This window comes from Coregonus clupeaformis, chromosome 14, assembly GCF_020615455.1.
Source record: "Coregonus clupeaformis isolate EN_2021a chromosome 14, ASM2061545v1, whole genome shotgun sequence".
Classification (NCBI taxonomy): Eukaryota; Metazoa; Chordata; class Actinopteri; order Salmoniformes; family Salmonidae; genus Coregonus; species Coregonus clupeaformis.
Window position 1 is genome coordinate 40,425,380 of NC_059205.1, and position 26,976 is coordinate 40,452,355.

Consider the following 26,976-nt stretch of genomic DNA (forward strand, 5'->3'; position numbering starts at 1 on the left):
TCCAGTTGCATCATGGGAAAGCGCGATGTTCAAAATCCACTTCCTGTTGTTATTTTCTTTTCAGTCATGGAGGAACGGAACAGGTACAAAACTATTGCGATCGCTTATCTATTATTAATAAATATCGCTAGACAGCTTTGTTATCGACGTTAACGTTATAAAAAAGATAGCTAACTAAGCTGTTGGTCGGCGAGGAAACCAGACCGAATCAAAACAGCAGCTGCTTAGCCAAAACTAGCTCTGGAAAACTCTAGGCGGCATTCTGCCTTCTCTGTACACTACAGTTTTCTGCGGTTAGCTTCTCCCACGACTAGCCCATGTGAACTACAATCCCAATGCTGTGTTTTAATGTTTAGAAACGTTAATAATCATCAAGTGCAATACGGCTTTCGAAACAAATGGTCCTTATCTTTCATCAGCGAGAAAGAATCCTTCAAATAAAATATATACTTACTGTAATTTAGCAGTTTTGCACAGATCCATACAGCTATGGGTGCCTCTAGCCCAATATTGGACTAAAGGGCATACTCGTTAGTCCACGGACCACATGTTCTGTTTAAAGGGCGAATTGGCTCTGGAAGCCAAAACAGCCAAATATTAAATCTAACTGTGAATTGATTGAACATGATATGTTCTTTACAGCATTGTAAAGACCCCACTCAACAATGTCTTGGCACAACGAAGGAGTAAGAGTTACAGGAGATCCATGCAAAGCTGTGTTGAAGCAACTAATCTTGAGTACACATCAGGCCATCTGACAGCTCTAAGAACACCAAGAAGTAGAAGAACTCCAAAATCACGTGATATCACAGTAAGTAGCTAAAACCAATAATTGTGGTTGTATTCACAACTCTTCAACATCATTGTGTAAAGTTGACACGACTAATCTGTAGGCTTGATCCTTAGCCCTACTTGATATTTTCAGACATTATCCCTTGAGTGTGTAATATTTGAATCCATCTGACTTCTCTCTTTGCTCTCTAGAAACAGGTTGACCCAGATCAAGTGGCACTCCTGGTGACGAAGGAATGGCAGCTGTCGTACGTCACACCTTTGTACCATTTCAGACACACTCAGTTGAAATACTACTCAAAGCAGCTATCAGCTTTCATTGTATCAGAGAAGCAACAGGGCCTGGCGATTGAAGTTGGCCAGGAATTGGGCTTCAAGGTCAATTTTTCGGTGGTCCTGGGGTTGGCAGAGATGGATGAAGATGCGGAGACGGTTTTCATACAGGTAAGGGTTTTTTCTCAAAATGTAATTTACAGTACATACTATATTCTTCTGTGAAATCCGACTTTGGTGTTCAACATCATCTGTTGTTCTCTTCCTCACAGATTCTCTCCAAACAAGCGTTCGCTGCAAAAGATGACGCTCAGAAGGTTGTGTGGAGTGGCTGGCTGACCTGCGTCAACGGTGACTTGGAATATCTCCGATCACTACCATCGGAATTTGTCAGTTTGCCTTTGCTCTGTACCAGGGGACCAGAGTCTCTCACAGTGTTGATCAAATCCTGGTTTGAAAAGACATTTGACTGTTGTTTCGGCCCTCTTGGTATCAACTCTACCAACCTCCAGTGGCTCGCAGCCCTGTGGACTGGGTGCCACCCCACCATCAACATCCAGTACCTGAAACTGGTCTGGACTCTCCCAACACTACCCCCTATGGACGTGAAGTACACCATCCACCCACAAGATGCCTGGGAGCTATGGGACAGCGTGCGGCAGGATGACATTACAGATGTCAGCATCGAGGAGGTCACCAGGTTCATCAAAGTGCTGCAGTCACACTTCTTCAGGCACTTCAGGATAGACTTGTCTGCTGGGTCACTGATGCAGGTCTCCACGGCTTTGGGTTCTTCTCACCATAGTGGAAAAATCAAGGTAGATATCATGCACACATCTGGAGAAGTATCTAGAACTTTAGATCCTAATGAAATGTTATGACTGAAACATATCTGCGATCCCTTTTCCTTAACAGATTGCAAGCCCTACCTACATCACCACCATCCTGCAGCTGCTGACAGAATGTGCCCTCCTGAAGATGCCCATCTAATCAACATTTGTGCTTGTAAAAGACATGTAATCCCCACAATTACTGTCCATATGAAATTAAACCGTTTTACACTTATGTTCCTGTAAATATCATAAGTAGCTGTATTGTATGAAAGGCAAGTGCATACATTTCAAAATAACCATTCTTGCTGCTTGTGTTCTCTATAGATATTCACTACAAGCTTAAGTGTAAGGGTGATAATTGATTATATAATCAGGTTTGAGACATGGTAAATCCAGTGCCATCAAGTAACTTGGGCAGAAGTTCTCCTGAAGATAATCCAGATATACAGTACAGTGAATCAGGTGGCTAAATGCAAACTAACAAAGTCTAGTTTTCCAGAGAACTAGCCTTGTAATCCCTGTGCAGTAATTTCCTAAATGGTTAACAGAACCTGTAAATACTTTTCAAATACAGATTGTTTTTGAGCTTATTAAAGTTGGAAATAAAAAAGGTTTTTATTAACAGAATGGGTTATTTTGTCAGTACACAGACAAATCCACAACAGTTAATAACGGTAAAATGCCCTGTGTTTTATCAAGGCTTACAGCTCATAAAGAGAAATCTCAGACCTTTAGCAGAAATAAAGCATCCCTCATCTTTCTTCATATACATTTGCCCCCAAAACGCTTCCATACTTGTGCGTGAAAGAGGGACACATTCATTTTCAGAAGGTAGCATTTGATCTACCACTGAATGACCGGTATAAGCTAATAATTACTTGTGAGCACTAACAGAATGACACATTTGGGTGATATACATACGCATAGGGATAGTTTCAGCAGAACACATGATCAAATATGTTTATGCTCAATGGCAGTGACAAATGGTAACATGGGATTTATATAGACATTAAAATGCTTTGAGTCCCACGGTAACGCTGGCGTGTTTTAGTGCCATAACCCCTTTTAAAACAGACTTCTGGGTTTGTGCATTGGATTCGTCTATTTCTTCTGCGATTAACAGCGGCTGAGCTGTAGCAGTGTTTGTGAGACAAGGAAGATAGTTCTCACAAAGATGTCTGTAAATTCTGAACAGTTTGAGCTACAAATTTATGACCCCACTATGAAAAGCTGAGACACCCACAAACATGAACACTTCTTTGCTCACAAGCCACACAAGCGTCGTTAGAAGGTAAAGGTTCTTCTACATAGATTATTGGACATCCCAGGACATAGTGTCTATAATAAGCTCACACAGTTGTCACTGAATAGTTGGATATTTATTTCCAACTGAGAAAACAACTTCTATACTATCAGCAATCTTATGAATTCATTTTCTGTACGGTTTTTGCTTGGCGGACCTTGTGTTTTGATTGACATTTGTGAATAAAACTCATAAATGCAACTGCTCATGTCAAATTGTTTTGTGTTCTGCTTGTAGCCATGGTTGTCCTGAAAATACAATGGTAAAACACTTCAATGTGAGGCTAAATATGAGGGCCGAGCAGGTAGATAAATGAAAGTAGTGAATTTCTGATAAGGTTAAGATAGTCCTTTTTCAATGAAGCATATTACTGAATGTCCATCCATGTTTTGAATGCTCACCAATGAAGAGATTAAAATGCATAATACATCAACCGGTTTATTATGCCTTACTGTGTCTTAGATCAACCGCAATGCAACTCATTCCTCAAGAATAATCTATAATAGATTAAAGTGCAAGACTGTCTCAGAAATGTGTCATATAATGTTAAAAGCACAAGTGATGTGTCAAAGAGTTGCTCCTAAAATAATATCCACTGTCACACAACCTTAAATTGGCAACAACAATCTTGTATGAATCAGTTATATACACTGAGTATATAAAACATTAAGAACACCTGCTCATTCCATTACAGACTGACCAGGTGAATCCAGGTGAAAGCTAGGTGAAACCCCTTATTGATGTCACTTGTTAAATCCACTTCAATCAGTGTAGTTGAAGGGAGGAGACGGGATTTTTAAGACTTGAGACAATTGAGACATGGATTTTGTGTGTGCCATTCAAGTGCCCTTGAACAGGGTATGGGGGGGAGATGCAACTCAATATTAGGAAGGTGTTCCTAATACTTGGTATAATCAGTGTAATATTGTGTAAGCAGCACAGTGCTAACAACTTAGTCGACCAACAATTTTATATTTTAATTTTACAATTGACGCCCAGATGTGAATGTAGAACTCCAGGTTATGCTCAGTGTCCACCTCTAATAAAAACAGCTAAAAAATAGAAAAAATATTAGACAATAATCATAATCACAGTGCATTCAATTTAGAGGAGATTCAAACAACTGCCTAACAAGTTCATCAACTATTCACGATGAGGATCAGGAGAAGCGATGCGACCACATCCTACATTTTCAGTTAAACAACAGTTCTCTTTGAAGATTCTTCATCATGCCCCATTTAATATTTAAATGGAAACTCAACGTTGGTATAGTATAACAGGTCACACAGCAAGTCTGAACTGTCTCCTAAAGTGCAGCTGCAGAATCCCATTTCAATAACAGAAAAAGGGGAAATGAAGTGTTTGCCTCCGTGATGTCATAAATAATAGTTCCTCATGTGATTGATGCAGGCCTATTCAGTTGGTTCCTCTTGGCCTTGGCGTGTCAAGTCATAATACAGGAAGTACATAATAGAGCGATGAACCATAGGCTACTAGATGAGAAGCCTTCCAGACTTGACATCTTGTAGAGTCACTCAAGACATTTCCTTAGCTTGCCAATTACACGGCTGTGGATGAGTTACATTTAGTATAGTCTCAGTCTTCCTTCCTTGCATGATAAACATTGTTTCTTTCAGAGGCACAAGTGACGGTGAGGCCTTTAAACTGGAGGTGTTACCATATGTGGGATTCACAGTGAGTCATTTTGATAACACCAACCCCTCCTCCAAGTCGCCTGTAGTTCATTCCACCGTAGAGTCTGGAGGACGAGAAGAAAATGAATAAAAGGTTCTCTCAGGTTCAACACAAGCACTCTTAGGGTAATACGTCTTAAGTAACCTGCTACATGCAGTCACCTACCTCCATGTGTTAGCGTCAGGATCATAGACTTCTATTGTTTTAAGATATGTTGTCCCGTCAAAGCCGCCCACGGCCATTAACTGGCCATTTACCACCGCTAGTCCAACCTGCAAGACAACCAATGCTCCAAACATCAACAGGTGAAAGGCAACATTTGATTAATTTCCTATTCTTCCAAATTTCATCTAGTTCATCCCAACACTTTGCATGCTTATCCTAAAATAAAGCACCCAAACCAAACAAAAGTCAAATGTAAGAGATCCAGACTGACCCCACTACGCCTTGAAGTCATGGCTACAACAGGTGACCACTGGTTGGTCCTGGGGTTGTAGCGCTCAGCGCTGCTCAGCTCGGTGGTGTCGTCACGACCACCTACAGAGTAGATCATGTCTTGGTACACTGCACAGCCTAGGTGTTTCCTCCTGGTGCCCATGGGAGAGACAGTGTGCCATCGGTTCTCTTGAGGATTGTACCTCTCCACTGTGCTCACAAAAGAGCAACGCAAACACGCATGGGTAAGATGGGGGGGGGGGGTTAGAGCAGGGTCATATTCATTAGGGTACACTGTAGCAAAACGTAGCAAGAAAACAATAACAAGTGTTTCTTATTGGACATGTTCAGGTAGTCCCTCCTAACTAATACGATCCAGATCTCTGTAGGGAACTTTGTGGACATTTATGTGATTCTAGGATCTCTTTTCCTAGGATCTCTGAAGCTTCTCATGTGACTTATAAGTATAAATAAATAAAGTAGTATACACCCTTTTAGTGACATGCTGACCAATGAAAGCTACTGTACTGTTTTCTAAGTAATTCATCTGTACCTGTATTGAGAGGGGACGTGCCATCAGAGCCTCCCACTGCATAGAGGAAGCCCCCCAGTACAGCCACGGCTACACCCAGGCGCCTGGTGCTCATCGAGGCCACGCGCGTCCATTTGTTCTCCTTGGGGTCATATCTGTAACAGATAATGCATACAGTCACATTACTCAGAGGAGTCAGCTTTCTGTGATATTTTAGGATGCAAGATGATTTGTCTTTGCCTCAGCATGATAGAACACACTGTATAGTAACCTTTCAACAATGTTGAGACATGATACTCCATCTTGGCCCCCTACTGCGTACAGATACCCTCCCAGGACAGCCACACCCACACTGGTCCTGCACGTGCTGGTGGGAGCCACATCACTACTCCACTGATTGGTCTTGGGGTCATACCTGTTGTGGAGAGTGAGTTCAGTACAGTAAGATAAGGAGGTTAAACAATGAAAGGAAGATAAGCCTCTTGATAAGATCTGGCGTGTGTTCCAATATTTCCTATATAGTGCACTACTTTGACCAGAACCCTATGGACCCTGGTCAAAAGTAGTGCACTATATACAGTAGGAGACTGAGTGCCATTTGGGACGAGGCCCTATAAATAAACATTAACGAGATGGTGACATATGGACATTGTTTTAGAAACAGGGAAGGAAATGCTAACCTCTCCACACTGTTGAGATATGAAGACCCGTCATGGCCGCCGACTGCATAGAGAAGATCATCAAGGACACTGACCCCCACTCCACAGCGCCTCTTACTCATGGAAGCCACCATGCGCCACTCGTTGGTCTGTGGGTCGTATCGCTCCACACTGGAAATGGCATCCCCACTGCACCACCCTCCAACTTCGAATATGAAAGAGGAAATAAAACACTTTGTAGGACTTTGTCTCTTCTAACCCTACCCTTTGGAATATTTTGTATATTCAATGGACATTATGTTGGCCAAACTAGGCATGACTGTTATTTTGAAAACCTTTTGAAAGCAGATGTGATCAGACACACGTACTGAAAGAATGCTGTAAGGTTAAACAGTTCTAAGACACTAACCTGCAAACAGCACTTCTCCACACCGGATGGGCTTCCGGGGCCGTGTTCTTGGCCCTTGCATTAGAGGTCGCTCTTGGGGCAAGAGGAGGTAGTTCTTTGCCTCATCAACCAGGTCTCTGCACTCCTCATCACTTTTGATGAGAGGGTCTGATCCCACCGTTCCCACCAGGAATTTAGGGCTCAGAAGAGGAAGACGAACGTGCTGGAGAACCTACAACCAGAAAACATATCCTGAATCAAGGATCAAACACACAAGCATTTTCGGTTTTACACTGTCGCTAGTCTTATGTCTTACATTTCCTTTCTGAATTAAAACTAAAAGATGTGTATAAAGTTTATTGAGTAATGGAAAATAACATTCTAACTCATACTATGAACTGATCAAGTGTTTACACTGCAGGTATCACCTGTGGCAGCTGTGGCCGGCGCTCCTGAATGCTGTACTTGACCCAGGCCATGACTGCGTTGAAAACCTGCTCTTCACTTCGCACATTCAATTCGTCGCTGGAGATTATGTCTATCAGCTGGTTGGCTGGAAGCAGCATGAACTCCTCACTCTCCATCACCTGAGGGCAAAGTAAGCAAAACGACTTCAGTCATCCTTTCATCAGTTGAAACCTGTTAAAAGCCAAAAAAAAGACAGGGTCTGTGCTCAATAGAATTATGCATGGTAAGGCAGTAAAGTTAAACTGGCAGCAGCATCTAATTCACATTTGAAAATTCTGAAAGTTCCATGGCAGTTATTTCCTGAGGATAAAAATAACATGGGGATTTAACTTAATGGAAATACTCAACTGTGTGTAAAGAAAACAGAAGACACAATGTAGAAAAGGGATTAGGTTAACTTTATTGTCAGGCTGTGGGGCTAAAATTAGGGTAACCAGTGTGGATTTTCAATTGAATAGCTAAACTAATCCTAAAACAAAAATGTTCCTCTTATAAGCAGAGAGGTAAGATAAGCGACATTTTCTAAATGATCAAATAAACAGATTAAAGATTGTGCCTCAGAGAGTGAGTGCACAGAGAATCATATGTATGCAAAAGAGAGACCACCTTACCTCTTGAAAGTTGTGCTGTGTAAACTTGTCAGCTATCCGCAGAAGCTCGCGGCAGGAGTGGGTGTCAGCAAATGCACGGATACCCAGGCAATTGGAGGGGTCCAACTGACGCTTGAGAAATTCGCAGCAAGCCTCCTGAATCTCGGCCAGCTGTAACAGACAAGCGGCGGGCAGCAGCGTCTGCACGTTGCCCTCCTCTACAGTAACCTGCGAGGTGTAGGCAAAGTCAATGAGAAGCTCCATGGCCCGCTCGTCAATGTCCCGGATCACAACCTCAGTCTGCCGGCTCTCGGCCAGCTCGCCTGTGAACATGGCCCTGAAGTAAGGGCTGCAGGCCGACAGGATCACCCGGTGGGCATATATCTTTTTGGCGCCGACCACCAACACGACATCACACAGTTCCCTGTGCTTGCGTAGCAGATTGATGACCTCTAACGTCTGGCGAGGGTGCTTGTCCGACACATAGGGCATGCGTGCCGGCTGGGGCACACCCTCTGGGAGCTTGTTGGGGTCACCCAGTGTGCAGCGTGCGGTGATGTCCATTCCGGTATTGTCTGGGCGTGCGCTCGTACCCCTGCAGAACAGACACATAAAGCCAGACAGATCAGGGATAAACATCCACAATTCAACATTGATTTATCACAAAAAACTGCCACCACAAAACCTAATTCAAGTTAATAATTGGTATTGTTGGTACTGTCAATGTTGGTATTGGTGGGAGCCAGAATCAAAGTTGACATAATAGCCTAATTCCTTAAGCTAAACAGACATCAGCTATGTCTGAACTATGGACAGTTGAGGTCTATATGTGAAAGAACCAAGTACCAAGACAAAAACATCCCCTTTTAACTAGGCTATGACTTCGATCGTCTACGGTGTAATTCAAGGCCTCTTCAGCTTGCATCTGTTACCCCCCGAGCAATTGCCTCAGCAATTCTTGTTGCCAAACAGTAATCAGCTCTTCCAATTATAGCTCAATTTGCAGTGGCAACAGGAGACTGTCTGACCTCCTACACAATGTAAAGGGAGCATTGGCTACTACACAGAACAAAAGAGGACTGTCTTTCAAATCTAGTTTTACAGGAGGTCCAAGGTACATCAATACTTACCGGTCCAAATAAGATCCTTCTTTAAAAAGAAAGTTGATTCTACGTGGATGAACTTGTCAAACCACAAAGACTCAAATTGGCCTTGAAACATGGGGCCACAGCTGTTTGGATATTAATGCAAGTGATACTGGCTACAGGCCTAGCACTCCCAGTTTCACCAACCCCTAGCTGGGTTTCTCATCTCTGTGGAGTTGGGTTGCGACGACTGTGGGCGGAGTGTACCTCCGACTACATCGAGTTGCTGTCAGTTGATAGGAGGAAACAGCCGGTGGTTGTAATTGAAGAAAGTTTTATTAAAAAGTATGGATTTCAGCAAACAATGAAAGGCACGCAGCTACAGAGAACAAACATAGGTACACCACAAGGGTTTAAGAATAAAAATATATATAAGTATCGACTGACAGCAACTTGATGTAGTCGGAGGTTCAGTCCGGCCACAGTCGTTTCCGCTCAACTCCATTGATGTGATGTACATCGTGGAGTTGAGAAAGACTTGGCTAACCAACCCCAAGACACCTTTTTTTATTTTTTATTTAACCTTTATTTAACCAGGTAAGCCAGTTGAGAACAAGTTCTCATTTACAACTGCGACCTGGCCAAGATAAAGCAAAGAAGTGCGATAAAAACAACACAGAGTTACATATGGGGTAAACAAAACAAAGTCAAAAATACAACATAAAATATATATACAGTGTGTGCAAATGTAGTAAGTTATGGAGGTAAGGCAATAAATAGGCCATAATGCAAAATAGTTACAATTTCGTATTAACACTGGAATGATAGATGTGCAAAAGATGATGTGCAAATAGAGATACTGGGGTGCAAATTAGCAAAATAAATAACAATATGGGGATGAGGTAGTTGGGTGGGTGGGCTAATTTCAGAATGGCTGTGTACAGGTGCAGTGATCGGTAAGCTGCTCTGACAACTGACGCTTAAAGTTAGTGAGGGAGATAAGAGTCTCCAGCTTCAGAGATTTTTGCAGTTCGTTCCAGTCATTGGCAGCAGAGAACTGGAAGGAATGGCGGCCAAAGGAGGTGTTGGCTTTGGGGATGACCAGTGAGATATACCTGCTGGAGCACATACTACGGGTGGGTGTTGCTATGGTGACCAGTGAGCTAAGATAAGATGGGGATTTGGCTAGCAGTGATTTATAGATGGCCTGGAGCCAGTGGGTTTGGTGGGTATTATAGCCGTTTTGGCTTTGGTGACAAAACGGATGGCACTGTGATAGACTACATCCAAGTAGAGTTTTGGAGGCTATTTTGTAAATGACATCGCCGAAGTCAAGGATCGGTAGGATAGTCAGTTTTACGAGGGCATGTTTGGCATCATGAGTGAAGGAGGCTTTGTTGCGGAATAGGAAGCCGATTCTAGATCTAACTTTTGATTGGAGATGCTTAATGTGAGTCTGGAAGGAGAGTTTACAGTCTAACCAGACACCTAGGTATTTGTAGTTGTCCACATACTCTAGGTCAGACCCGCCGAGAGTAGTGATTCAAGTCGGGTGGGCGGGTGCCAGCAGCGTTCGGTTGAAGAGCATGCATTTAGTTTTACTAGTGTTTAAGAGCAGTTGGAGGCTACGGAAGGAGTGTTGTATGGCATTGAAGCTCGTTTGGAGGTTTGTTAACACAGTGTCCAATGAAGGGCCAGATGTATACAAAATGGTGTCGTCCGCATAGAGGTGGATCCGAGCGTCACCAGCAGCAAGAGCGACATCATTGATATACACAGAGAATAGAGTCGGCCCGAGAATTGAACCCTGTGGCACCCCCATAGAGACGGCCAGAGGTCCAGACAACAGGCCCTCCGATTTGACACATTGAACTCTATCTGAGAAGTAGTTGGTGAACCAGGCGAGGCAGTCATTAGAGAAACCAAGGCTATTTAGTCTGCCAATAAGAATGCGGTGGTTGACAGAGTCGAAAGCCTTGGCCAGGTCGATGAAGACGGCTGCGCAGTACTGTCTTTTATCGTTTGCGGTTATAATATCGTTTAGGACCTTGAGCGTGGCTGAGGTGCACCCATGACCAGCTCGAAACCGGATTGCATAGCGGAGAAGGTACGGTGGGATTTGAAATGGTCGGTGATCTGTTTGTTAACTTGGCTTTCAAAAACTTTTGAAAGGCAGGGCAGGATGGATATAGGTCTGTAACAGTTTGGATCTAGAGTGTCACCCCCTTTGAAGAGGGCGATGACCCTTTATTGTCGATTCTCGATTATTGTAGATTTATCAGTGGTGATAGTGTTTCCTAGCCTCAGTGTAGTGGGCAGTTGGGAGGAGGTGCTCTTATTTTCCATGGACTTTACAGTGTCCCAAAACTTTTTGGAATTTGCTACAGGATGCAAATTTCTGTTTGAAAAAGCTAGCCTTTGCTTTCCTAACTGATTGTGTATATTGGTTCCTGACTTCCCTGAAAAGTTGCATATCGCGGGGATCTTGGTGGTAGTAGCAAATATTCAAACGAGAACTTTGAGGTCATTTCCAAGTCATAGGTGAGGACAACTACTCCACTTATATAATAGAAGCATACAGAACTCAACCCCCATTCATTTCGATCATATTACATTACTTATACATGTTGATTTTACAATTTACAACAAACCTAGCCTACATAATAAATCATTTTAAAAAACACTGACATTTCTGTAATTTGTCATGAAGAATTATTAACTAAACCAGGACACAATTGTCATTGGATGTCAAAGGATGAAAATGTATTTTTAACAAAAAAATTACAAAAAAACATTCAAGCCACACAAAAAATAACTCTGGTCATCACATACCTGCGCATTGGCTTTCCGTCCATGCACAAGAAAAACAACCTTTGGTCCCACAACTTTTTGCCAACCTTTGTGAGTGGAACAACAAGGTAGAGATAAGTTCCAATTTATTATAGGGAGGGATGTTAGAGCACACAAGCCACTACTAGTGTAACATACAGGGGGGGAAAGCAATGCGTTTTCCATATTGAGGTTACCGTGATATGCAAGTAATGACTAGTTAAGACAACTAGCTAGAAAAATGTGTACCCAATTCTTAACGCCTTGGTAGATAGCTGACCAACTAGTAGGCCGATAGGCTAATAGCTAGGTACTGTTGATACAGATGAGATTGAAATCTAGCTACTGTAGCCAACAAACTAGCTAGCTAAACAAGCTACTGTTAGACAAAGCCACAAACTAAGCTTGGAAAAACTGACGCTTACTAGCTAGCTAGTTATTATATTTAGAGGGTTATGTAGCTAGCAGACTGCATTTCATTCTAAAAACGAAAAAGATATCTCGCAGACATCAAATGTTAGCATTTAGCAAGCTACCTACTCTAGCCAACTTTCAGGAAAGCAGCTAACGTTAGCTAGCCGCTTCCCGCTAGAGCTAACGCGGGCTGGCTAGGTTAGCTAACCACAAATCTTTTCCATGGAGAAATGCTATCGTTACTGGATCAAGAAACGATGCAGGTCGAAAACAAATATTTACCTTATATTTCCATTCGAACGTCTAGCAAAGTGACAGATCGCCAATATTTCAAAAGCTACCTTGCAGAATCGCAAGCTACGATTTCTTTAGACATTCCATACAATTCCAATCAACAGGAAATTTGCATTGTTGTGTATTTCACAGCAAGGTCCCCCTCGGAACGATTATTGGCTGGTTCTACTGGCACATAGTTCCGATGTGCGCATTGCACAGGAAAACATAAGAATAAGTAAATGTTTGTGGGGAATATACACTTTCTACAGGTTTTCTTTTGTGCATATAACGTTACACTTTCCACACCAATCAAATGACAAAACAGGTAGTCTTCCTTTCCTTTCCTTTTAAGGATTTGTGTTAGCAGGGAAGGAAAAATGAGTGACCCTTGTATCCATGGAAACAATACGTGTAATTTATGTATCTAGCAAAACTACTTTGCCAATGAACCGTTGTATACTACGCTATACCAGAACAATGCAGTCAATTGAAGAAAATTCTGTATTTCACTATGCTTTGACTGGAGATATCGAAGGTCTACAAAAACATTTGGAAAACGAGTGCAACTCTGGCAACGAAGAGCCACTAGAGGATTTGTTCTGGGAAAAGGATGAGATGGGTAGAAATGCACTTTTCACTGCATGTATGCTTGGAAGAAGCACCACCGTACGGGAACTTTTGAAGCATGGAGCTCAAGTTAACGAGTGTACTGCAAGAGGTAGGTGTTCCAAGTTCCAACCATATAATTCGAACTAGACTACTGCACGCACACACACACACGTTACACTTTAAATGATCACATCTCTAGTAGTAATACACAATATCAAGAGTCATTTTGATTTTCAAATACAGGTTATTCCCCACTGCATTGTGCAGCCCTCTGGGGCCAGCTTGAGACAGTGAAAACTTTGGTGGAACTTGGTGCCGATATGCAGGCGAAGAACTTCCGCAGGGAGAGGGCCATGGAAGTTGCCTCCCGTTATTCTAAAATGGATTGTGCAGAATATCTTACCTGGGCAGGTGAGATAGACTGAAAGTATGAGAGTCAGGCACTTGTATAGGCTTCTGGATGAGGTAGTGTGTGTGTGTGTGTGTGTGTGTGTGAGAGAGAGAGAGAGAGAGAGAGAGAGAGAGAGAGAGAGAGAGAGAGAGAGAGAGAGAGAGAGAGAGAGAGAGAGAGAGAGAGAGAGAGAGAGAGATGAGATAAACTTCCTTTCATAGCATGTGCTGCATGTAAAAACATAATTATTCACTCACTCCAGAGGCTAAGCAGGACTTGCAGTCCTACGTAACACATGTGAGAGACACCATTGCTGACCCAGAGAAGGTTCAAGGGAAACTCAACAAGGAGGATAAGGTAACACACTTACATCAACTTTATAAACTATTATACTCCCAGTAGATATCTCTCTCTTGTCCTTTTTACAACTATAAAAAATAAGTTATTTTTTCTCGCTACTTAGAATATATGTACAAACACCTGCTCAGTAAAGTCGGATTGGATCCAGAATGCCAAGAACCCATCTATCCAAGACTTCATTGAGCAGAGGAGGCATCTTGAGGACATTATTAATCCCATTCTGTCCAAGCTCACGACTCAACGTGAGTATGACTATCAAATGATTTTGTGCAGGATCGTAATTCAAGTCTACCTCTTTTGTTTCTTTTCCTTATCTACACAGCACACTATTCATCCTGGATGTATAATATCCTAAACCTATGCTACCCACTTTGACATTGTGTGTATGTATACTGACTGAATATCTATGACTTGAGAGTGATGCCTTTTTATTTATATTTGCAGCTGAAGCCACAGCTAAAGCAAGCAAAAACTGAAGATAGACAATGTGTCACAATTAAATATGCTCACAAAGGCTCCAGAGAAGGTCTAAAACGGTTAAACTAACCAAAGTGGAATTTGTCAACCATTGCATGTACTATCGAAATATTTTAAATAATAAAATATCAGAACCACCATCATTTATCATGTGTGCATTGTCTTTGCAAGTTAGCAGATGACTGGGTTGATGACAGGGTTACGATTTTGAGGTGGAATTCTCAACAGACTGAGAAAACTATACTTACCACAGTGGGGAGACATAGTACACAGTTTGGTGTTAAGAGAAGTCTGAGTGAAAAGACATAAACCAATGGTTTATATACATCATTGATATAAACAAGTATTTTAAGACATGCTGAAAGGTAGTATATATGTAATCTATTGATGATATCAATTATAAAACTAGCAATAACATCATTGAGGTATGGTAGTTTAATTCACGCACTTGAAGAAAACTTTGCACATTTTAAATGGTAATCAAATAAGACAATTAGCTAGGTATCAATTCAATGTATCAAATTGAAAATTAGTTGCTGCACCATTATGTTTTTATTAGTCAAAAAATATATTCAATTGCAGCCTACATCAGACCTATATCTGCAATGTTAATACTATTCAAGTGTGTGCCATTGCTGGAGTCTATACTTCAAAGATTTCTAATAACAAATAAAAAAAATGTACCTAATATATGCACATCATCGATGCTTCTAAATAATTGTTCTTACTCTTGTTCATGTGGAATCTGACATAGCAGGGCACACCCCTTTGCTTTGAACCCATGCGTAAACGATTCGCTCTGTGATCCTCTGCTCTCTCCTGGATCCCAAAATTCTTGCGCTGGCATGCGATAGAAGTGGAAGTTTGGATAGTAAATGTGACCCCCGTGGAAGAGGGAAGAGAAACCTTACCTCGTGAGTACCTGTTCGAGTATTCAAGAATGGGCGAATCATTGACGTCACGGCCGCACAAACGTATTATTTGGCTACCTACACATTTGCTTGGAATAACAAGGGGATCGTACTAGACGTTCGGGACTTTTTCTGCGCGTGGTCCTATTGGAGCAGCACTCTACCCTCTGATTGCTGAGTAAGGAGGATATGGGAACAAGACCGTTGGCGACAATGTCAACAGTGTAGCTATCCATAGCTAAAAACTGTATTTTTACCAGTAGACCACTACAACCTTGATTGCTAGCCCGCAGTAGTCTGAAAGAAAACATGATAGGGGGGCTTTCGTCTAACTAGCTAGAACGCTAGGGGTACCAAACAATGAAATAGCTAGCGTGAGCTAGTAAACGTGAGCGAACTTAGCCCGGTTAAACTTTAATGTTTTGACATAAAGCTAACTCACCAGCAGTTAAATTAAGTAGCTAACGTCATTGCTTCCCTTTGAGGATTAACGTTACGCGTGGACTTTCCGTTTTGGACACAGTTTCTACTTGGAAGTTATTGGAAAGGTGATTCTACTATGCAGACCGACTCAGTCACAGGCGACGTGGATTCTCTTCGTGGGGGACTTCTTTCCTTGGATCCATTGGTGGACCGAATCCTAGGGGATTCTTTATGTCAGCAACAAGGATGGGTGCGCGTATATGGTAAGATGGACAGCCAATTTTCAAAGCTGCTTTTCTAATTGCATTGTGCACTGAGGTGCATTTTGACATCTCAATATCCAATTCCAACGTTGCAATAAGAGCACCAGTGTCGTGGTTGGAAAAAATGGCACATGGCTTGAGGGAACAAGCATCTACTTCCCAGTAACCATAGACATAATTTACCCCATATATAATGTGACATCATTGGTTGAGCCTTTTGTGCGATTATGTACATTTGCTACCTTTGCTCGATCATGCCAAAATCACAGTAAGTATAATTAGAGTATTTGCCATTGCACCGGTACATATTTGCCACCCAACAGAAATATATCTAACTTCCTACTTTATTTCATATTTGTTTAAGGTGAGCCATAATGGAGAGATTGAATGACATATTTTTGTCAAGTGGCTAGAACACATGAAAGGCTCATATTCAGAATTCCATGTGCATCATATGTCCAAAAAATGAAATATGACAACAACCAAAGATACACGAAGGTCATTTCTTCTTCTTGACATGCTTTCAATTCATATGAAATCATAGGTCTGAGCAGTAGCCTAATATCCAATACTTTGCATGCTTATTTCCCAAGCCCCATCATAGACTACACACAGAAGTTACAGAAAGAGCTGTTAATTAAACAGTAACACCTCTATATTATCAGGGAGCAATTCACTCCGCTACCACCAGTAGTGGGGGATTTTCAGGCACCTTACTATGTATCTACATGAATAAGTCAGATCCTATTGTTGGGTCTGGATGAGGAGCAGTAGGAATTGACAAGGTGATGGATGGGCGTTTTGACCCTCTGAAAATGACATTCCTCACTAGTGAAAATGTAGCTAATAGGATTGGAGCATTACCACCACTATGCAATATGGTTGTGACTTGTTATCAGAGGAAGATGAGTGCATAATGTAATTGCTCTCAGCCAGTGTTAATTTACTGGCCTGATTAATTGCAATGCTATTTATTGATTGCATGGCTTTACATCAGGCAGGGTTTGATCTAAGAATTGCTAGCAAAATTTGAACTAATGTGTCTCTGTAGCCTGCATCCTGTAGTCTTGTTTACGTTTACATTTTAATCATTTAGCAGATGCTGTTATCCAGAGTGACTTACAGTAGTGAGTGGATACATTTTCATTGGTCCCCCGTGGGAATTGAACCCACAACCCTGGCGTTGCAAATGCTATGCTCTACCAACTGAGCCACACAGGGCCAATAGGCAGGGTCTGTTGTCATGGTAGCTCACTCTCACTTCAATGAATAGAAAGGGATGCTCAATAATATTGTGATTAGACACAGCATCCTTTGCTTTCCGCTACTATGTTTTTATAGTATTTTTATAGCATTTTGATAAGCTTGGATTCCATTCTGTATCGTTTTCTCTTGACGTTTGCAACCATAAATTATTTTTCACAATTAGTCTAAGCCTGCATTGGCTTTGCATTTCCTTGGTCATGCTATAAGCTCCCTAGAGCTGCTTTGGGTAATGGAACTGTAATGACCTGTATAGATTGGATTGATTTCTAGGCTTTTTAGCTGCTCCTCTTTCAAAGATTATTATTGAAGGGTCGTTCCACATCAAAAAGCACAAGAAAGAGGATTTCGACACCCACCATCTCAGATTGCTCTGAAATTGTTTCTGTTGTTAGGAACAGATAAGATTATCATTCCTGCAACATTTATTTTATTGAAATATATAATTTTATCTCTGAGAAATTAAGATAGTCGATTGCAAAGTGGCCATTTTAATTGATAGGATTCATATAATATTCAATAAATATAGTACCTAACATCTGATTTGGACCAAACTTTTGTTCTAACAATGAGTTAGACATGAGGAATCCAAAGAAATTGTCAAAAGCCACCTATGGATCCGCCCCCACCCCACGCCAATCCCACCCCAACAACGAGTTCTCTATGTCTGACAAGTAGTATGGAGCTGCAGCTCGGAGTATTGTTTCTTCATCCAGTGAATTTGGTGATGTTTTTTTCCTCCTGTTCAGAGAAATTAGTCATTAAAGATAGGTTTATGTCCCATCCTACATCCTGATATTACCCGGTTCTGACCACTAGATGGTGCTGTTCCAGGTAAAAAATAAAGGGATAGTTCACCCAAATTACAAAATGACATTTTGCTTTCCTTACCCTGTAATCAGTCTATGGACAAGGTATGACAGAAATCCATGCTTTGGTTTTGTTGTCCACTGTTTCGAATGCTAACTTTCTAGCGTTTGTGACACAAATCCAGTGTAAGTCAATGGTACCTATATTAACATTTTCACACTTCATGTCCAAATCACCCTAAAGTATAAAACAATGATGATTTGGATATGAAGTGCGAAAATGCTAATAAAAGTACCATTAACTTGCATTGGATTTGTGCCACAAATGCAAAAAAGTTAAGTGGTCAGGTGAACAAAATCAAAGCATGGGTTGCTGTCATACCTTGTCCATAAACTGCTTACAGGGTAGGAAACCAATATGTAGAAAAATATATCACCTAATAGCATGAACAGCGCCATCTAGTGTTCAGAACCTGGTAATATCAGAATGGAGGATGGGACATAAACCTAACAACTTTAATGACTAATTTCCATGAACAGGGGACAAAGAAAATCACCAAATTCACTGAGAATACATCACATAGAATGAAGGAACAGTACTCTGAGCCGCAGCTCCATACTATTTGTCAGACATAAAGAACTGTATGCTCGTTGTTGGGGTGGGATTGGTGTGGGGTGTGGGAGGTCCGTGGGAGGCTTTTGGCATTTTCTTTGGATTCCTCATGTCTTACTTATTGTTAGAAACAAGTTAGGTCCAAATCGGATGTTAGGTACTATATTTATTGAATATTTATATGAATCCTATAAATTAAAATGGCCAATTTGAGTGCAATCAATTAGCTTAATTTCTCAGAGATCAAATTATATTTAAACAAAATAATGTTGCAGGAATGATAATCTTATCTGTTTCTAACTACAGAAAGGATTTCAGAACAATCTGAGATGGTGGGTGTCATGGCTTGCTGAAATGACATCGAACGACCCTGAACCTTTAAAGGACAGGAGTGATACAATGGAGAACAGAAGCATAATGATGTTGTTCACAGTGTCATGTTAATATGCAAGATGGCTGCCTACTTGAAGAGTGACCAGAAGAGAGCTGTTTTCTTTATGAAAATTGAACATTTTGACCTCGGCACAGTTCTGTTTTTTAAGGCTGTAGTTGTTCTCGAGGGAATCCTGGGAATGTTCTACCAGGCCTATTTTTAGTTGTATTCGTTAATATCCTGGGAAAGAAAGTTGATGTTAAGGGGTCAGTTAACAACATGTTTAGTAACCCATGAATAGGCCTAGATGATGTGTCGTCTGATTATGAGAATGATGTGAAATGTGATGAAATACTTTGAGGGTGTCACTGTTCAGTGGATAGGATGAGTCAGTGATAACAGCAGATACCTCAATGACTCAAACAACATTGGGTTGTTGTCTGAGAAATTACAGATTTTAGTCTTAGGCTATAATCGTTTTAATCGTTGTGGCTTTAAAAAAGGCAGGTTGATGTTTATTGTCATGAGTCTTGTTCTGGAGGCAGAACTGAGCGATTTTCCACTTACGCCTGCTGCAAAGTCAAAATTGCCTATTTTGTAAAAATTCATGAAAACAAACATTTGACTGTCTTAATTTAAGGAGTTAGGGTTAGCAGTGTGGTTAAGGTTAGGTTTAAAATCGGATTGTATGACTTTGTGGCTGTGCTAGCTAGTGACCACTACAGAGCTACCTCCAGAACAAGATTCATGACAAAAACCACTAACCTGCTTAAAAAAGTGACATCCTCTATTTCAAATTGAAAGTCGGGCTGTGATTGTCTTGGAATTTGTGGTGACGGTAATTGGCCAGGCCAATGTACACGGCCACCGACATAACCGTTGGGGTGGGGGGAGGATTGGCCATATCAGACTCAAAAGAAACTCGTGGCTTTTCTCTGCAACTTCACTATTACCATTAGACTGAAAATCTGAGGATATAAGCTATGCATCCTATAGGATGAATCATGAAAGGAGCTTGGCTACGTTTCATTTAATTGCACCCCATTTTTAATAAGAGAGGAAACTGGCACCTGTCGTCATTCCTCGCACATATGCTGACCTTGCAACAAGACACTGTTTTTTTTTATTCTGTCTGATTAAAGAGTCCAGACAGGCTAGGCCTATTTTAGGAAACTTCTAAATGGACATAGAGAATTAGTGAACTAATGCACGCACACCCACCCACCTAAAAGGACCCATCAATCTGATATTTATTTTTTGGACTTTTAGGTTTGCCTATAGCACAGGTGGTCGCCTAGATTCACTTTAGCGGGCCTATAATATGTAGCCTATTAAAAAGGCTATACGAATGATGCGTTAATATATTAATGATCTTCTAACTGACACATCTCTCTGTCTTCTTCACTGTTCCCTTCTTGCACAATTCACACAACTTCACTGGCCTATCTCTTCCCCCTCTCTCTAGCTCTTGAACGAGTAGCCTATATACAGTACCAGTCAAAAGTTTGGACACACCTACTCATTCAAGGGTTGTTCTTTATTTTTTACTATTGTCTACATTGTAGAATAATAGTGAAGACATCAAAACATTTACATTTTTTTTTTTACATTTACGTCATTTAGCAGACGCTCTTATCCAGAGCGACTTACAGGCGCAATTAGGGTTAAGTGCCTTGCTTAAGGGCACATCGACAGATTTTTCACCTAGTCGGCTCGGGGATTAGAACCAGCGACCTTTCGGTTACTGGCACAACGCTCTTACCCACTAAGCTACCTGCCGCCCGGTATATGTGAAATAACACATATGGAGTCATGTAGTAATCAAAAAAGTGTTAAACAATTCAAAATATATTTTAGATTCTTCAAAGTAGCCACCCTTTGCCTTGATGACAGCTTTGCACACTCTTGGCATTCTCTCAACCAGCTTCATGAGGTAGTCACCCGGAATGCATTTCAATTAACAGGTGTGCCTTGTTAAAAGTTAATACGTTTTAACCAATCAGTTGTGTTGTGACAAGGTAGGGGTGGTATACAGAAGATAGTCCTATTTGGTAAAGTACCAAGTCCATATTATGGCAAGAACAGCTCAAATAAGCAAAGAGAAACAACAGTCCATTATTAATTTAAGACATGAAGGTCAGTCAATCTGGAAAATTTCAAGAACTTTTAAAATTTATTCAAGTGCAGTCTCAAAAACCATCAAGGGCTATGATGAAACTGGCTCTCATGAGGACCACCACAGGAAAGGAAGACCCAGAGTTACCTCTGCTGCAGAGGATACATTCATTAGAGTTAACTGCACCTCAGATTGCAGCCCAAATAAATGCTTCACAGAGTTCAAGTAACAGACACATCTCAACATCAGCTGTTCAGAGGAGACTGCATGAATCAGGCCTTCATGGTCGAATTGTTGAAAAGAAACCACTACTAAAGGACACCAATAATAAGAAGAGACTTGCTTGTGCCAAGAAACATGAGCAATGGACATTAGTGCGGTGGAAATCTGTCCTTTGGTCTGATGAGTCCAAATGTGAGATTTTTGGTTCCAACCGCCGTGTCTTTGTGAGACGCAGAGTAGGTGAACGGATGATCTCTGCATGTGTGGTTCCCACCGCGAAGCATGGAGGAGGAGGTGTGGGGGGTGCTTTGCTGGTGACACTGTCAGTGATTTATTTAGAATTCAAGGCACACTTAACCAGCATGGCTAGCACAGCATTCTGCAGCGATACGCCATCCCATCTGGTTTGCGCTTAGTGGGACTATCACTTGTTTTTCAACAGGACAATGACCCAACACACCTTCAGGCTGTGTAAGGGCTATTTTACCAAGAAGGAGAGTGAAGGAGTGCAATTGAGATGGTTTGGGATGAGTTGGACCGCAGAGTGAAGAAAAAGCAGCCAACAAGTGCTCAGCATATGTGGGAACTCCTTCAAGACTGTTGGAAAAGCATTCCAGGTGAAGCTGGTTGAGAGAATGCAAAGAGTGTGCAAAGCTGTCATCAAGGCAAAGGGTGGCTGCTTTGAAGAATCATAATTTGATTTGTTTAACACTTTTTTTGGTTAGTAGATGATTCCATATATATGTTATGTCATAGTTTCGAAGTCTTCACTATTATTCTACAATGTAGAAAATAGTAAAAATAAAGAAAAACCCTTGAGTGAGTAGGTGTGTCCAAACTTTTGACTGGTACTGGATACATACATACAATGAACAGCTTGCTTGCTGAATGGCTATAAAATAGGCTACAGCATTGGCAATGAACTGGCGTGGAAGTTTGAATGGCGAGAGTGAAGTGTAGCCTAGCTCTGGTGTGATGTGATTACATTGGCTGAATTGATACATTGCTGCACTGATGCATTGCAAACGTAAAAAACTGGCAGAGAGAGATTAATTCACACAACAAACCCACAGACCTGTCAGTGGCAGTGTCCCAGGTAATAATTTCGATTGGTCAACAGACGCAAAAATCAAACCTGTTTCAAATAAATAATTGACGGATTGTGGCAGGATGATATTTCGCAGTTGGTGTGAACCTGCGTCATAAACAAGACATGTTCTCGTATAAATATTTTTTCTTCCTAATTATTCGGACTAAAATAACGGACTCGGTGAGAAAGGGCCTTTACTGAAAATAGGCCTTTTACAAGATTAAATCAGGAGCATTTGATTCTTATTAAAGAGAGAGAGTCCAGGCAGGCTACTTTAGAAAACGTTCTGAATGGACATATAGGCCTATAGAGAGAATCAGCCAACTCACACACGCACGCCCCAGTAAAAAGACCAGTCAATTAAAGCCACCAGAGTATGTCAGACGAGCAAATATTTCTCCTTTCCTTAAAACATATTAAAAACCTAGGCCTACCTTTCTGAAAGTAGGCTATACGATAAAGCAAAGTATGAAGGGGATAGAGACAGCTGTGCGATAGTATGAAGATGAAATGTACAGTCATAAAAATAGAAACAAATACACGCAACATGTCCATAGCCTATATATCATTGTTGATTAGTCTATAAATTAAGGAAAGATTCCATATCAAATTATACCATGCCAGGTTGGATATGATTGTTGCATTGGCCATTTGGCACATTAGTGCATTATAGGCCTAAGAGCCAGAACAACCTTGTCGACTGCTGTTGAATAATTAATGAATAGTCAGACACATCCAACCTTTTTTAAAAGAATAACTATTTATTTATTTAATAGCAAGCAATGAAAACGTGCATTGTATAAAAGAAAGTCCACATAGCCCAATTTCTTTTTTTACTGAGGTGCCATAGCCTATAGGCTAGCGTTTCTATACCCCCACGCATCTAGCGGATTAGCTGCTCGAGCATCGAACGACAGTTGGAAAAAAGAGATGTAGACAGACTAAGTTATAATCCTTAGTAAACACTCCCGCTATTAGTTCAAGTTTATCTACATGAAAATAAAGTAAATACAAATAAAACATTTAATGTAGGCCTATTTAAACGGTTTTGACGGTTATTTTATTTTCATGGCGGTCTTCATCCATAACTGTCAGTTACAGTTTTTAAATTACCATCACAGCCCTAATTGAATGTGTCAACAGTTGAGTACGTAGGTGAGCTTTAGATTTGTTTGTTTTTCTCTGGAGAACTTGGGTTTTAGAGCTGGCTAGTGACTAGCCTAGCTATAATGAATAGTGTGATTGTACTGTAGCCCATGGACAGCAGTAGCCCTGTCTCTGAGTCCCAGCACTTTCAGGATGTTTGCCACTCCCCTTCTCTCCCCTGCCTGCTTCAAGTGACTCGCCGGAGCTGTGATGTAAGCAGACAACTCTGTGAATGACCTCAGTGGCCAGGATTCCAGAACAGCAGGCACCAGTGTTCCAACGTCACTGCGTTCCAACGCTGAAATAACTATAAAGTTGCAGACCGGCTGATCCCAGTGTAACCATAGGCCAAGTAACCTACATTTTGAGTAAAGTTTGTCACCTAGGCTATCAATTTTTTTTTACATTCTCGATTAAGTTGGTTGACGGCTGTAGAACTGTGATTCTGGGGAATAATTGGACTTTTAGGCTATTTGTTTTGATAGTGTTTTGTTGAATGAACCCAATGTTTAGCCCAGCGTTTCCCAAACTCGGTGCATGTTCTGTTTTTTGCCATAACACTACACAGCTGATTCAAATGATCCAAACTGAATGATTAGGGCAAAAACCAAAACGTCCACCCCTTGGACTGAGTTTGGCCACAGTGGAATGGGCAGAATGGCAAGGTATGGTAGAACGATTATGCCTTAGTTCTTGCTTGTGGGCTGAGCTGACAATTTTAGTTATATTCAGGCTGAAAGACTGGTTGTCATGGCTGCCTCTCATAGGGCACTCAGGGTCACTGTAGCGGTTGTCTACAATTTCTTCAATTAGGCTAGTAAACACTCAGAACAAGAACAATGACAATTTCCAGTTATGGGAACAAATGGTGTTAAAGTAGCCTAGATTTCAGATTCTAGGCCTATGCGTTTAGTTTGTGTTACTCAAAAGCAAGAGTCCATCCAACTGTTCTTCCCTGAATCTCAAACATAGCACCATATGGATTAGGATTAGTTAATAAGGATTTGTGGTGCATTAACCAGAGAAAGGGTATTGTGCATAAGCCTATTAAAGGTTGACTGAAGACAGAGGAAAGGGTTTATCCGTTAGTAACTGATATTGAAGGGCATATTCATCCAAGCCTCATTTGAGGAAGAACGAAGTAGGCTGTAGTTTAGGTTTAAACACAGATTTATTTTAGAATCCCTGTCTTCTAGCAATACCTTTTCTTTCTTGTTTTTACCTACCCAAACTCTATCGGTTTAGGCAATGGCCTAAATGGAGGGAATGAAATTGAACTCGTAAACCAATCCCATTACTGCCAGCTTGTAGTCAGTCTATAGTTTGTCCTCAGTAGTTCATGTTATCCATAGAGGAGCTATTTGCCCATATGGCCTTCTGTTTTTAGACAGAGTTGTATTCCTATTCATAGAAGACCAGTGGTTGACGGCCTCCCTGTGTTTGACTGCAGATAAGGGCAGGTATCTACAGATCCTCCACCCTTTCCTTCGACACAGACTAATTGGCTGCAAGACAACATTCTGGGATTCCAGGCGTTACCTGAAAACACAGGAAGTCCCCATCCTGTTTTTGATCCAATTCCAGATCTTTGAAGGATAGGCCTAAATGTTTTTGTCTTAGTTCTGAAATCAAATTAACATGGCCTACAGTAAGTTGGACTAGACCTGGGCTACATTGCACATTTCCTAGATAAATCCACCATTTGCATCTGAACCACCTTTTTTCTTTGTCCTCTAGTGGCATCAATGCAAGTGAAAACTCGAAGGTTCCTGTTTGTCACACGCAACACAGTGCTGTCTGCGTCAATGATGGATGTCATGTGGCTATGCGGGTGTAGATCATTAGGGTTTGCTTGAGGTAAAAATGTTATGAAAGATCCCTCTATGTAAAGCTGCAATGTGAGCTGTGTTTAGTGTAGAGTGTACAAAATAAGCTTTAGTCTTCCAGGATGTACCTAATCAAACTACTGCACTGAAGCCTCTCCTTTGCCCTGATTCATCTCACAGTTCCAAAGGTGGTTGAAACAGACACAGGAGAGATGGAATAGGCTTGGACCTTACCTTTCATTCAATACAGCCGGTCTTATAAAAGACTGTGACTGAATAACAACCTTTTACCTGCTCACACTCTCCATTCTGTGCGTTTTAAATTGAAAACAACTTCCTGGTGTCCTAAAACCTAAGGTATCATATTGCCGCAATGTGGATATACAATTGACATATGATATTGATATCACCTGCTCACTCTTTCCCTCTGAGGAGCCTCCTGGTGTGCGTCTCAAATGGCACCCTATTCTTTAAACAGTATATTGCACTACTTTTGACCAGAGCCCTATGGGTCCTGGTCAAAAGTAGTGCATTATAAAACGAATAGGGTGCCATACTGCCATTTGGGACGCAGACAGAAGGTCTGCTAAGGTTGAATCAGGGTGGCAAAGGGACATGCCTTCTCAGGACATTTGACATTTTAGTCAATTAGCAGACACTCCTATCCAGAGCGACTTAGAGTTAGTGCATTCATTTTAAGATAGCTAGGTGGGACAACCACATATCTCAGTCATACTAAGTGCATTTTTCCTCAATAAAGTAGTTATCAGCAAAGTCAGTGCTATTAGGACCACCACACAATACATCACCTGGCTGTGCCTGAAAATCAGGCCAGTCTCAAGCTCATCTAGATGGCTTCATCCAGCAGACCCAAAGCCTCCCATGAATGAGAAGGATGGTCAGTCTTCAACTATCCTACTACTGATGAAAGAAGATTGTAGCTAAGCATGCATCCACATCTTCCTTCTCCACCACTTTGTGGATGTTTTGTTGAAAAAATTACAAGCCCAGGCACTGCTAAATATTATGACATGATATAATCCGCCTGGAAACGTTTCCTCTTTGTGAGTTATTTACCCTGACTGTTTCACTCTACGCAAAGAATTACTGATAATGTTTTTTCAATTGCACATCACCCCTCAGTGCTCTGCAAGGCGAAGCAGGCTTGCCAAGACAGAGTGAGGCAGAAAGAAATGGCTTTTGAAAATCCTGCTTAAGGGTCAGGAGTGTAGGGAAGGGTGGCTCAATTCAGTTTGTTCAGTAGCAGCAGGCAACTTGGCAACTGAAGCTCTTAAGGATATTTGCCAGTGTGTTAGAGCACCTTCTGATCGTATGGTAGGAGCCTGTTAAATGGGGCTTAGTGATAGGCTGCAGACAGCCGTAGAGGTTTTCTGATTTATGTTGGATTGGGCCTGTGGGAGTCTGCCTTGTCTTTTTCAGCTTATTCACACATGACACACCATACAGGGATATATAGGCCTAGTGTCTACATGGAGGATTGGATCTGTCATC

At 41.3% G+C, this 26,976-nt stretch overlaps 4 protein-coding genes across 8 annotated transcripts in view; 3 read left to right on the forward strand and 1 right to left on the reverse strand.

Annotated features, from left to right (window-relative positions):
* The first annotated feature begins 10 nt into the window (after positions 1-10).
* Positions 11-2,522, forward strand: LOC121580905 (centromere protein L). The gene is made up of 5 exons (XM_041896078.2): positions 11-83; positions 643-811; positions 985-1,236; positions 1,338-1,883; positions 1,981-2,522. Exons 1-5 carry the CDS (start codon positions 13-15, stop codon positions 2,053-2,055), a joined length of 1,113 nt encoding a protein of 370 aa, XP_041752012.1. The 5' UTR covers positions 11-12; the 3' UTR covers positions 2,056-2,522.
* Positions 2,523-4,153: 1,631 nt separating this feature from the next.
* LOC121580903 (kelch-like protein 20) lies at positions 4,154-12,724 on the reverse strand. 2 transcript variants are annotated; one of them, XM_041896076.2, is made up of 11 exons: positions 12,579-12,724; positions 11,886-11,950; positions 7,990-8,563; positions 7,339-7,497; positions 6,932-7,142; positions 6,544-6,727; positions 6,135-6,278; positions 5,885-6,018; positions 5,333-5,541; positions 5,062-5,168; positions 4,154-4,960 (listed from the first exon to the last, which is right to left on the reverse strand). In XM_041896076.2, exons 2-11 carry the CDS (start codon positions 11,906-11,908, stop codon positions 4,876-4,878), a joined length of 1,830 nt encoding a protein of 609 aa, XP_041752010.1. In that variant the 5' UTR covers positions 11,909-11,950; positions 12,579-12,724; the 3' UTR covers positions 4,154-4,875. The 2 variants fall into 2 exon arrangements, with proteins under 2 accessions (XP_041752010.1, XP_041752011.1); XM_041896077.2 differs by lacking the exon at positions 11,886-11,950 and having other exon boundaries at positions 12,579-12,723.
* On the forward strand, positions 11,918-14,547 carry LOC121580906 (ankyrin repeat domain-containing protein 45). Of its 2 annotated transcripts, XM_041896080.1 has the most exons (6): positions 11,918-11,971; positions 13,099-13,290; positions 13,425-13,592; positions 13,835-13,929; positions 14,036-14,174; positions 14,377-14,547. In XM_041896080.1, exons 2-6 carry the CDS (start codon positions 13,188-13,190, stop codon positions 14,406-14,408), a joined length of 537 nt encoding a protein of 178 aa, XP_041752014.1. In that variant the 5' UTR covers positions 11,918-11,971; positions 13,099-13,187; the 3' UTR covers positions 14,409-14,547. The 2 variants fall into 2 exon arrangements, with proteins under 2 accessions (XP_041752014.1, XP_041752013.1); XM_041896079.2 differs by lacking the exon at positions 11,918-11,971 and having other exon boundaries at positions 12,760-13,290.
* Positions 14,548-15,247: 700 nt separating this feature from the next.
* The window catches only part of LOC121580902 (ras GTPase-activating protein nGAP-like), a 99,550-nt gene continuing 87,821 nt past the window's right edge, over positions 15,248-26,976 (forward strand). For all 3 annotated transcript variants that reach the window (XM_041896070.2, XM_041896072.2, XM_041896071.2), the window contains exon 1: positions 15,248-16,006. In XM_041896070.2, coding sequence (XP_041752004.2) covers positions 15,880-16,006 — 127 coding nt within the window. In that variant the 5' untranslated portion in view covers positions 15,248-15,879. The remainder of the gene's footprint in view (positions 16,007-26,976) is intronic.